Source organism: Gobius niger, assembly GCF_951799975.1.
Source record: "Gobius niger genome assembly, chromosome: 8".
Taxonomy (NCBI): domain Eukaryota; kingdom Metazoa; phylum Chordata; class Actinopteri; order Gobiiformes; family Gobiidae; genus Gobius; species Gobius niger.
In genome coordinates, this window is record NC_136859.1 from 5,415,800 (window position 1) to 5,429,130 (window position 13,331).

Genomic DNA, 13,331 nt, shown 5'->3' on the forward strand with positions numbered 1-13,331 from the left:
ATCCATCTGTCGATCTCACACTCCATCCGTCCCTCACTTGTGAACACAACCCCGAGCTACATAAACCCTTCCACTTGAGGCAAGGACTCTCCACCGACCTGAAGAGGGGGGGCCACCTTTTTCCGGTGGAGAAGGCTTGGACTTGGGTTCTTTCTGAAGGACTTTTCAGTATCTTCAGTAATGAGGCAAAGTGTACTTTCTTTTTTAGATTTATTCACCAATAACTGGCACTTTCAAAAACTAAACATGATCCACAATCCCCTCAAATCTTTATAACTTTTATGTCAACAACAAATTTAAACCTGGCTCTCTCCATTATTAGTGTTCGGTTGTCAAAAATATAGACACATTTGGCAGTGTTTACAGATAAAGGCCTTATTTTTTATCTGAAAACATAAAATGACAGAAAACTTGCAATACATTTTTTACTCCTGTTTATGTCAGTAATCTACAGCGAAAGTTTCACATTAATATCTCGAAATATATTCTTTTCTTCTATTCGCCTGCAGCGTCTCGCCTTAAAACAAGTTTAGATCAAATTTACAACATTTCGCGGCAGCCACAAAGGAAACCTGATCTTTTTTGTTTGCATATATCTGCCTCGAGCTCTTACACAGAAAGAAAGGGCAGTTTTTAACTTTCCGAAACAATACTTTGCACAACTTTCCTCCCGGTTGCCGTTGTTTGGGTGGCATTACCGAGTCATGCATATTCATTTTAACCTTTTCCCGTCTCTGCGCGCGAGCTTCGTTTTTTACACCCTGCTTAGCATTCAAAGTCCGGCCCCGTTCCTCAGCTGCCGCGCGCTTCGGTAAACTACCCGAGCACTAAAACTTAGCGTTGTAAACTCGCACGGAGCTACACCTACTCGCTATAAATCCCACTTTTATAGTTTATCGCAGTCTGTTTGTTGATGGCGTGACAGACGAACACAAAAAGGGGGCGTTTTATGGAAGGGGGGGTAAAAGTTAGCGTCTAATTACGAGGCGTCGCTAAAGGGATTAAAATGGCGTCAGTGCTTTGACAACTATAAAGAAGTTGTCGAAGCGTGTGCCGGGTTTGCTCATGGGCACCAGGGCAATCACGAGCACCCGAGGCGGGGATTTAACCGTGCACCGCGTTCACACCCGGCTGATCCCGTCTGGAGATTTGACTCGGGCGGCACACCTGGTTTCTCCACTTGTGATGGGAAGGCTGTAAGGGCGAGCAGCGAGAAGGCAATTTTAGCAGAGATTAGATATGCTGTGACTCCGACACAATGACCCGGGGGAGCAGGGGGGAGCGCACGGGAGAAGGGGGGGAGCGCACGTGAGAGGGGAGCGCATGTGACGGAGCGTGCATGTGCAAATACAGCAGAGACGGTGATACTGTGAATATATGTATAGGCCTGAACCGGGACTGAAGGGAGTCTAAATCAGGAGTAAGAGGGGAAATACATTCAGAGATATCAATTTGAAAAGTTTTTGATCATTTCATATAAAAATTTGAGGTGGGACTTTAACGCGTTCATTTCAATTAATTAATTACACAGATTTTAACGCGTACATTTTTTTACCCCCCAAAAATGTACCCCAAATTCCCCTCTAGCCGGAACCTTTCTATTTGCCTGTTTCTGGTACGCCCGTATATCGGACGCACATCCGCCCACAACAACGGTGGACGGAGATGCTTCACTCGGTGCTAATGTTAGTGTTAACCTCAAACACAGAGACGCCCTCGATGCTAATGTTAGTGTTAGCCTCAAATACAGAGACGTCCTCGATGCTAATGTTAGCGTTCGCCTCAAACACAGAGACTTCCTCGATGCTAATGTTAGCGTTAGCCTCAAACACAGAGACGTCCTCGATGCTAATGTTAGCGTTAGCCTCAAACACAGAGACGTCCTCGATGTTAATGTTAGCGTTAGCCTCAAACACAGAGACTTCCTCGATGCTAATGTTAGCGTTGCCTCAAACACAGAGACGCCCTCGATGCTAATGTTAGCGTTCAGCCTCAAACACAGAGACTTCCTCGATGCTAATGTTAGCGTTCAGCCTCAAACACAGAGACTTCCTCGATGCTAATGTTAGCGTTCAGCCTCGAACACAGAGACTTCCTCGATGCTAATGTTAGCGTTGCCTAAAACACAGACTTCCTCGATGCTAATGTTTGCGTTGCCTCAAACACAGACGCCCTCGATGCTAATGTTAGCGTTAGCCTCAAACAAACGCTCCAGTCCACTCTGAGCCACAATAACCCTAACCCTTGTCAGGATAAGAAATGGCTCTTTGATTTCTGTTTACATCAATTGTTAAACACTTAAAGGCGCTGTTTTATGGCCCTTTTGCTTTATTTATTTTTTCATTTTATATAAATGTGGCATTATTATTACTGTTTAATTAACTCTACAAGTTACATGAGTGATCAGAGTTCCTAAAACACTTGAAAGCTAAATAGCTATAAATGCACTTTGCCTCTGTTACTCGAATAACTGCAGATTAACAATAATAAATACATTTGTTGTGGAACTTATGTTTCTATATTGAATAATTTAGGTGCAAAAAAATTGTTGTTTTCGGTTTTGCGATTAATTACAAACCTGTAATTAACTCGATTATCCATGCATTTTCTTCCACTTCACAGCTGTTGGAGCTGCTGAAATCACACTGCACCAGGTGGTGGGTCCACAGAAGGATCATGATTCTAACCCGGCCTGTTGGTCTCTCATAAGGGGCTTCTGAACCGCTCTTTGTCTGACCCGTCTGACCCGTCCTACCACTAATAAAAAGACCATATTTTTATGCACAAAAAAAAACATTTTGTATAGTTTTGGCAACGTAATCTAATTAATTAAAAGATGTGACCCTGAAAAGTTGTAAATGTGCCGATAAACTCGTCCTTGTGAAGAATTATGATGGTACAAGGAAGTTAGGAAAAGTAGGACCCTTGGATCACCAGCAACCACTCACTCACACATTACATTAATTCTGCCCTATTGTACATGTTTTTAGTAGTGTAGGGAAACAGCAGTACTCGGAGGAAACCAACGGAGACACGGGGAGAACATGTAAACTCTACACAGAAAAACCCCTCTGGCCAGGGCTCGAACCCGGGACCTTCTAGCTGTGAAGCACGAGCGCTAACCTCTGCGCTACCGTGCCACAAAAGCTAAGCTGAAGTCTATGTTTGAACATCAATAAAAAGAAAGAAAGTACAGTAAAGATCATGAGTGTGAGAGTATCTAACTATATCTTTTGTTAATAAATAAGAGTGTTAGTCATTCACTTTCAAATTAATCAGTTATACCTTCAAGGCAGGGGGTACTCGAAGAATAAATGAAAGGCCCAGAGGAATGCGAGACACAAAAGGATGAGAAACACTCAAGTCTGTGAGAGCTACTTAAGTGGAGATAGTGTTGTAAGAGTGGAAAGAAAACCTCCAGACTTTCATAAAGGAAATTGCAGTGCATCACCAGACAAATCTGAAGTCGACAAAGCGTCATAAAATAAACATGGCAAAGTGTTTTGTCTGTTTTGTTCTGCAGCGTCGCGCCTTAGACCTGGAAACAGCAAGCCGGGACTACAGGACTTAGAGAAGAATAGCCCAGTGACAGCACAGGGAGCTGCACGTGTGTGGAGGAAAGTGGAGGTGTCAGCCCTGAACATACGACCGCTGCAGAGCCACTCCGTCACGTCAGGCTCAACACCACCAGGCTTTTGTTTCAGAGAGCTGAGGAAATATGACCGGGAGCAGTGTGTGGATAACAGCAGGGAGACTGGCTTTGTAGGACCATTATTACTATTTGCTCAAGATTACTGGATAAATTGTAGCTGTAGTCTCTCGTTTCGTTTATGCAGGTATTTGCAGATACGTTTTGTCACTATCTCACACTTTGCTGGTTAGAAAATGCAATGTTGATTCAAAACTGCTGAAAGAAAATGATAGATACACTTCCTGATTTTCAAGTGTTCTCCCCACAAGCCCCTCCTCTTTCTTTGCTGTGCAGTTTTTTCTGTAAAAAGAAATTTAAATAAAGAGAATCAGAATTGCCGGTGCAGCTCGTGTGCCTATAGTGAGGTTAAAAGAAAGGATTATGCTTTCCAAGAGAGCATTTTCTGGACACGTAGGACCTTGGGAGGATCTTTTTAGGAGCTGTCGCCCCCGAGAGTACCCACACACATGAATATTCAAAGAGTACACAAAGATGCGCGAGTGGGTCTAAACACAACTCCCGGTGTGTTTTTGAAAGATACATACGGCAAGGTGTCATGCAAGGGGGCGTGGCCTAGCCGAGAGGGAAGAATAAACTCTAGATTGGATGCTCCTTGCAGTGGCAAATGTGGCGGCCATTTTGTGAATGACTGGTGAGGCTGTAAAAATATTTTTCCTAGGATAGTTGGTAAACGGTGGACATTCATCATCTAATCAGAGACTTATTAAGATTAGGCACCAGCCCATTATCCTGAAGGTTGGTGCCAGGGCAGGGTCAGGGTTAAGCTGATTGGTTGATATATGTATGACGTTTCACTCTCATGACTTGTGACTGGTTGATCTACCAACTTTTCCTCGGAAAAATATTTTCGCGGCGAGGCTAACCAGAGAGAATGTGAGATACAATGATTGTTTGTGATTGGTTTATTCCTTTAAGTCTAGGTATCTCAGTCAGAATTTCTTTAAAATGTCTTCAGCCGTATTTACATTATCTCCATTCAACCCCAGGGTTCAGGGGTTAGCATTCCAGTGGGTAGCATTCATTGTATCACTGTCCCATGTTCAATAAATATTGGTCACATCATGTCAAAAAGTACAGAACTACTGATTGAAAGTAGGAAACAAATGTTTTATTTGATATAAATGGAACTGAATGATTTGAAGTGTTTGACAGAGGAAAATCCATGAACACATGGAGCTAACGTCTGTGCCTCCAATAATTCTGAAATAACATTTGAAAAACTGCAAAAATGATTTTCTTGTCAAATACGACATCAGCTCAGTCACAATTATCAAAGAGTCATGAAATAACTCAAAATAATAATAAGTGTTGTTTCCCATTTGATTACATTGCACTGGATGATACACAAGATGGACGCCAGAATTGCCATTTGTTCCAGTGTATTACTATGGCCACATTTTTTTAAATGATATTTGGAAGAAAACCTCTCATTAGAATCACAATATTTCACTCCTTTTAGCTGTTTTCTGGCGGACTATAAAAAGTCAAGCCAGAATCAGACCAATATGGATGTTTTTCCACAGCAAATAGTTCAGTAGAATCGGAAAAAAACGCCACTCATAGCTAACGTTAGCATATGTAGCATGAAGCTAGCATAGCTTCCTTGTTAGCATTGTCCTTTTTTAATGTTTTTATGGGCTGTCGCTCCTTTCCATGTCTCTGTATCTTTATTTAGCAGAAAATTATATTCATAATTCAGCATTTGTTAAAGTAATGGTGGAGAAATGGAGGAAAGTTCTGTTTTTTTGTCTTCTTTGTTTTCCCTCTGGCTGCTTCGAACATGACCCTAGGGCAATTCCAAAAATGCCGACTTTGTAACATTGTGAAAAGCTCTAAAAAGTTGATTTTGCATAATAACCTTTAAATGTGTGGGATTCTGCCCGTTCCTTTGCCACTGTATGTTGTAGAGAATCAACTTTTTATTCAACTTTCTTTATGAAATCGCTTGTTCTCTGGTGTAAAGTGTGATTCATATTACCTCAGGCATTATCTCCACAAAACATACTACTACTTCAACTAATAAAACCCCGCCACGCACTTAAAGGAGCTGTTATTGCGGGACCACAGCGGCCCCTCGCCTTTAATAAAGCGGAGCGCCCTGTGTGCTCTCCCTCCTCCAGCCTGTGTCTAACGCTGTCGTCTCTGTCTGAAGCTGTCCATCCACGAGGCGGAGGATAATCCCGCGGGACACATCCTGGTCATGAAGGGGGCGCCGGAGAGGATCCTGGACAGGTGCGGCTCCCACACACTTTAAACACCGCTGGCAGACGTTCAAGCCATAGATCTGTGCCTTACGTGACTGTTTTAGCAAAAGGCAAAGGCTACAGTTATTGAAGAACGAAATATCCAGTCTCCATGGGGACTTGGTATGTGTCAAAGCTGCCAACACAACAGTCTGGACCTTGAGAAAAAAAAGCATTCTTGTTTTATTCATCAGTCTTAAATGCAGCGTTTAGTAAGTATCGATTGCAACACTAGGCTCTGTGCATGAAGTGTTTTTGACTAACTTCCCGTGTTGGCTACTGTGGGGTAAAGACGACTTCCTGTACTTGTATTTTTTTGTGTACTTGGCTTTACCTAAGCTGCAGTGTTTCTAACAGTAAATATGTCTAACTGTCTGTGCACTGTATGAACAATTAGTCATGTATTTTGCATTTTCTAATCACCATCGGCTTATATATTTTTTGTATTTGTCCTTTAGTTAACCAAGAAAGGAACAGGCCACCTTTTTTCCATACTGAGATATGTTCTTACCTGAGCTTAGACGAGTTGATACATACCTGTCTGGTCTTTGTGCCCGTGGAAGAGCGTGGTAGTTTCCCCCGTTTGGAGCTATAGGAATATACTGGGAGAGGCCAAATGCTAACAACATCTTTGGTCGTTTGGCGTGACTTAGGGCACACAGAAAGACCAGACAGGTACACATCAACTTGTCTAAGCTCAGGTAAGAGCATATCTCAGTATGGAAAACAAGAAGCTAATAGGCCATATGCACGTGAGCGTCATGTGACTTCCGAGTAGATTCTAAGTAGTCGTTTGCGTATCCTGTCTCCGTTATTTTCCTATGAGGTCTCAAGAAACATCATGTTAAAAACATTCCGTCCGTTTTTGTCTTGAAGCTAATTAAAAATGAAATAGCTACAAGATTTTTAACGAGCCACTCGAATAATAATCGGCCTGTCTTTAGTATAAATACTTTTTAGACGTTTAATTATTTTGGTGTTGTTTTGTGATACTAGCCGTTAGCTATGAGATAAAAAAAAAAAAGAAGTCCCACCTCAAAGAACATAGATGTTTCCTGCAGTCAAGAATTTACATCCAACGTAATGTTTTTGACACAAAGCGAGTCACTTCGGATCAGTATCTCATTGTCAGTAATGTTTCCTTGAACTATTTCTTTTTTTAGACAAGACCTCATAGGGATATAACTGAGACAGGATACTCAAGCACTGACTTAAAGGAACAGGCCACCGTTTTTCCATATTGAGATATGTTCTTACCTGAGCTAAGACGAGTTGATACGTACCTCTCTGGTCTTTGTGTGTGCCCTCAGTCGCGCAAAAAGACCAAAGATGTTCTTAGCATTTGGCCTCTCCCAGTGTATTCCTATATCTCCAAATGGGGTGAAGTTAGAAGCGACCAAGCTCTTCCACGGGCACAAAGACCAGACAGGTGCGTATCAACTCGTCTAAACTCAGGTAAGAACATATCTCAGTATGGAAAAGCGGTGGACCGTTCCTTTAAGAGCCACTTGGGTCATATTTCCAGCCCCAGAGAATTGTATTATTATTATTATGGAGAAATCACAACCCCAAATTCTTTAAGATAATGAAATGATTTAGCAGTACCACAACGGCTTCACTAAACAAAGACTAAATCAGGATTGAAACTGTTAAACTGCAGTGTAAAGTTTTCATTTGTAAATAAAAGTCGACACTGTGAGGACAGGGACGGTCACGGTGCTGTGGGTCAAGCTGGAAGGTTTGAGAAGCTAACGTCGCCGAAGCCCAAATGTTCACTGGGCAAAACACACTCATTCTCCACTCAATGTGTTCTCCCCGGTCGGAAAGAGCAAGCCAAAAACAAAACCTGGTTCAGAACTCCCCAGATTTCTCAGTGACTATAAGCATCTCGTTATGTTAAAAGCTTCTCGTGTAGCCGAGCACAGAAAGGCTGTCGCCGCAGTCGTGTCATTGCTGTGAGTAATGTGCCATCACTGTCTCCCAGGGCTCTCCATATGTCCCTGCTCTCCCACATACTGTACCTGCTTTTATTTTTAGACCGCCATCTCATTAATCTACTGCCAATATGATGTAGGCGTGTTTAAAGAGACAGTACAACAAATCATGCAGTTAAAGTAAGGAGAGGAGAAGAAATATAGATGCACAAATAAAGGCTTCCTGAGCAAACCTGTTTATCAGTAGTCCATATTTACAAAGGCACTTTTCTTTTGCTAGTTTTCTCCCTTAATGTCTTAGTATCAAAATAAAATAGTATAGACCAAATTCACCCTTTACTATGCTTATTTTTTTATGTTGTGACGGTTCACGTACCATAGTTTTTCAGGAAATGACTAAAACATCGTCTTTCCCACGTGTGTTCATTCACAAATATTGACCAGTTTGGTGTCCACGTGTAGCAGGAAAGGCGACCGAGATGACGCTTTTATCCAAATATGGTCATTTCCTTTCTGGGAGACCGCAGCGGCACAGAAGTCAGAGATACTTATGCGCAGACATCACAAAGATTTAGGGTGTGTTTTCTCAAAATATGTTTTTGGTTCTACTGGTATCGGAAAAATAAAAGTATCGAATACAGGTACCGAAAAAACAACATCTTGTATCGTTAGATCAACATTTTGATACTGTTGGTCCAGGGACAACATTAAAGGAATACTTTATTGTTTTTTGTTTTTTTTTTCCTATTTTTTCAATTGTTTTTGCCCAATGTTTGCCCCATTTTCCCCAATTTTTAACACAATATCTTCTTCTTTTGCGCAATTATTTCTCTCCCCCCCCCATTTTTCCACTTTATAATTTTTTTACCCATTTTTGCCACATTTCCCCTCAAATTATTCCCCATTTTTCAACCATTTTGCATTTCTTCCACACATTATTGTTGTCAAAAAGTTTAGTATAGGTTTTGGAAAAAGTATCGGTATTCAGATTCGTTTTCGACAGCCAAATATCGTCAAAGTACTGGTATAAAAAAAAAAAAATTAAGGTCCCCAGCCCTACTCCTGACTTATTCAAAAACTAAACAAAATATCCAAAATCAAAATATTTGTAACTAATATAAACCCATAAATGCAAACCGGCTCAATCCATTATTTAGCTTGGGTCACAAAGGTTTCAAATTGATATCTCTAAATGTTTTTTCCCCCTATTCACTTGCAGTGTTTCACATTAAAGGAATACGAGTTCAAAGAATCTCCGCTTGTGAACCCACAGACGTTATCGGGTCACTCTCACTCGTAATAAACGTAAACGTGACATGAGTGAACGTTGAAGGCGGACTCGGGTCAAACCGCTGCGACTGTGAAATGAGCTTCTCCGTCTGCGGCTGCTTCAGATGGAGCAGATTGTGTCCATATGGCCTCTCTCAGGAGAAACCGCTCGAGATGGAGGCGCCGCGCGACCAGCTTTAGATAATACTGAGACGTTACATATGCGGGAGAAGAAGTGCAACAGAATCTTCCTCTGTATGTGAGGGAATAACAATCATGTCCAAGTAAAAAGAGAAGGCTTAGTGTGGGAGACCTTTCAGAGTCAGTTAGCCTGCTCAATGTGTTTTCCCTATAGCCGTTAGCATTAGCCATCAAACATCACAAATTACCATAACCCATCGACCACATAAAGGTGAGGTCAAAGCTTAGCTAGAAATCATGAATGAATGAGCAAACCTTTTGAGAATTTACCTAATCTCTTTACCCCCACCTGAACCGCTTTACCCAAATCTAAAGAGCCAAAATAGCAATGAAAACGAGGATGAAAATGCAACAAAAAACATGCCAAAGAAGCTATCTAAAAAAGTGATGAAAAAGCAACAAAAGAGCGTCAGAAAAAGCGATGAAAAAGGGACAAATTAGAGACAAAAACGCTTCAAAAATGTGACAAAAAGTTATGCTGCGTTCAGACCGCACGCTTCTCGGGCTTCAAACTCGCGCCCAAAGCCCCTAGTTGGACGCTCGTGCAGTTGGAAGCAGTTGTTTGGAGGCTAACTCGTCTCCCTCTTTGCTCCTGCCATGTCCTATGGATCTTTAACTATACCCCCATGGTCTACACCAGGAAATCCCCAGTATTTCAGCTCATATCCAGCTCATACGCTGGACATTTGTGCCGGTGGCTAGGCTAGGTTAGCCCGGTTAGCTTGTTACAATCGCCTACAGCTCATTGTTGATTAAAAGTCTGCAATAAACCACAAATGTGATCATCATAAAGGCTGCTTTATGTAGTTAAGGGCTTTCTTGATGTTATTAGTGCATAATGCTTGTTTTTACAGGGTCAATGCGAGCTAGCTGTTTATTATAGAAATAATAATTTCTATGCGCAGCTAGCTTCGGGAGGAAACAGATCGACTACGGCCCGTTGTAGATGAAATGTGAGCCATAAACTTCAAACTCCACAAGCCCGGCTCAGTGTGTGATCAAACGGTTGCTTTATATAGATTGGGCTTAAATTCACTTCATTCGTTTTCGCATCGATTGGCACTTTAGCTCGTAGCATTAGCTTTGGGAATGCTCAGAGCATCATCAAGGCCCAGACACATTCCCAGCACAGATCCAGCCACTTAAATAACTTTTCTTGTCACTGTCACTTTTAATCCTGGGTGTTTCGGAAAAAGAAACACTGATGTGTGTCTTTGTAAAAGTCCCGGAGCTGCTGTAGCTCCGGCTCACAACACGGTGAAGCTAACCTCCGTGACCCTGACTGTTTACATTTGCGGGGCGGCGTAGCATCTGCCCCGGCGGCTCAGCTACGACGCACATCACTGTTGGGGAAAGCTCCTGATTGGTCGAGGCTCGCAAATTTCTCCAAGTTTTAGATGTGGGTAAAGCCGAACTGGAGAAAATGCGCTCGGTAAGACGTTAATACAAAGCCACCTATGAGCTAAATGCAAAATCACATTCAGTTTCTGCTTTTTGTGGCGTCGGAAATACACCCATTGGCCATTAAACATCATCTTATTATATGTTAATGATAAACAAACCACTGAAAGGATATAAATGGCAAAACATACCTTGCCATACTGTATTATAGGGCCTGGCTTCACCATCCATTTGTTTGGGGATAGTGAGTATTGCCTAATAAAGTATAAGAGGACGGTTTTAGGTTGAGGTGAGGAACATGGTGCATGGAAACAGGACAAACTGCCTATACATGTATTGTTAATGTGATTTATTGTGGTGAATCTTACCATATATCAAGACAGTAATGACCTTTTATTATAAAGACAAAGAAAGATAATGAGGCCATAGAACATGTCACCCTCTGTTATATCTATCTGCTATTTTGATTCTATGGCCATGTTATGTGACTGTAAGTTAAGTGTGACAATAAAGGAGATGAAGGTGAAAGATTCTATGCAGTATGAAGCTTGTATAACGCAAAAAAATGAATAATAGATATAATAATAGAACTTGGAGAGACATCAGTTCAGCGAGTTCAACAGAAAAGTTAAAAACCAGCACGTAGCTTCTGCAGATGAACATTTCTATGTTATAGCGTTTTGTGCCTTCAGTTGTTTTCCCTGGAGCTGCTTCGTGACTGCGGTCTGTTTTGCAGATGCTCCACCATCATGTTGAATGGGCAGGAGGTGCCTCTGGACGACATGTGGAGGGATTCTTTCCAAAACGCCTACATGGACCTGGGAGGCCTGGGGGAGCGGGTGCTGGGTAAGACGCCTTTCAAAAGAACAAATACATATCGGCTCTCGACCGAAATGCTGCAGACACTCTTTGCATAATGTTACAATCAAGCTAACGATGCAACCACATCTCCTCACAGTCATTTCCTTACTTGTACTTGTACTTGTACTCGCTACTTGACTCAGATTTCAAGTGTCAGTCCTAACGAGACACATGCCCACTTTACCTTTCTTTGGTGACGACAATAAAATAGGGAGATTGACGCTTTTTTGTTTTGATAAGGACAAATCTTTTCAGAGCCAGAGGAGCGTGTTCGTTCGTCTGTGGTGGAGTTTGAAGGATGAATCACTCCAGAAGCACTTTAATATTTAGAAAGATGCACAAATAAACAAGCAGGCTAATGTAGCAACAGCTTTAAGATTTTAAAGTTAGCATCTGAGCGTTTAGATCAGAGGTGCCCAAAGTGGGGCCCGCGGGACAGATTTGGTTCCCCTGGAAAAGTTACGGTGGCCCGCCACAGAGTGACCTATTTTTGTGCCGCATTTGGTTTATACTAGCCTGATTTTACCAGACCAAGGCTTCAATTTTAGTCTCTGGATATTTGGGAGCCAAGCCAGGATGGACTGAAGAGCTTCCATTTCTTTCGTATCCGCCGCCATTGCCAAACTATAACCCGCAAATCGGCGCTAATGCTTGACGTCACCTACAACACCCGCCTCTCCCGCTCACTGAATGTTGGGTTGAAATTCAACCGATGTAACGCGGCCACTGAGATCAGACCCAGACCTACATGTAAGAGAAATTATAATTGACCAGAGTTTTATGGATGGCTAAGGCCAGGCTGGAAGTGTCTTGGTGTTTATCAATCACAGAGCGTTGTAGCATCAACTTTCCCATTTTTCCAACTTTTATTGCAAAGGTTGTTGACATCAACAAAGGGTCATGTTAAAAATGGACTTAAACTTATTGTCTGCGTGCATGAATTTCCTTTGTGATCCTCTGACACAGTAGTACGGCACGGTGATGCAACGGTTAGCGCTCGTGCTTCACAGCCAGAAGGTCCTGAGATCGATTCCCACCAGGAAGTGGCCTTTCTGTGCAGTTTGCATGTTCTCCCCATGTCTACATATGTTTCAATAAAAGCATGTACAATAGATTAATCCTATTGTACATGTTAGGACAGCCTGGCTCCACATCTGGAGATGGGTCCCCTAACCACCTCCTACAGGTCGCCCCAGCAGCATTAAGGATGGGTCAAAAGCAGGGATCAAATTTCCCTACGGGGTTAATAAAATATAACTTAACCTTAAAGGGGCTGGATGCAAGTTGGTCATTTTATGCTCACTACTGCCACATCTTGTGTGTAACTGCAGGTTTTATATTAAGCTCGTGCATGACGGCACTTCGGACCTGAAGTAACAACTTTGTGAGTGACAGTGCAGGATTTTAGAGGCAGTTGTGGTGAACAGGTCTGAGCTCATTCTACATATTAGGACATGGCTGTAACATGTAGGGGGAGGAAAATACTTAGTTTTAACATTTTTAAACACTGTATAGTCCCTTTAACCGATTTATTTTGCGATGTCCTGCAAAAATACACTCCTTGCTCATTTTCTTCCATAGCGCTGTACGACCTCACGGGGCTAATGTGAGCCATGAACACTGATTTTAATGACTTTGGTTTTTTTTTACGAGGGCTGCACTGTAACCATTCAGGATTCCATGTGAGCCTGGGGTGAGAAAAGCTTTATG

General features: G+C 42.1%; 1 protein-coding gene across 1 annotated transcript in view; it reads left to right on the forward strand.

Moving 5' to 3' along the window:
• Positions 1-13,331, forward strand: part of atp1a2a (ATPase Na+/K+ transporting subunit alpha 2a) — a 213,653-nt gene that overhangs the window by 126,598 nt on the left and 73,724 nt on the right. Inside the window, exons 12-13 of the mRNA XM_079561009.1 lie at positions 5,865-5,944; positions 11,497-11,606. Coding sequence (XP_079417135.1) covers positions 5,865-5,944; positions 11,497-11,606 — 190 coding nt within the window. The remainder of the gene's footprint in view (positions 1-5,864; positions 5,945-11,496; positions 11,607-13,331) is intronic.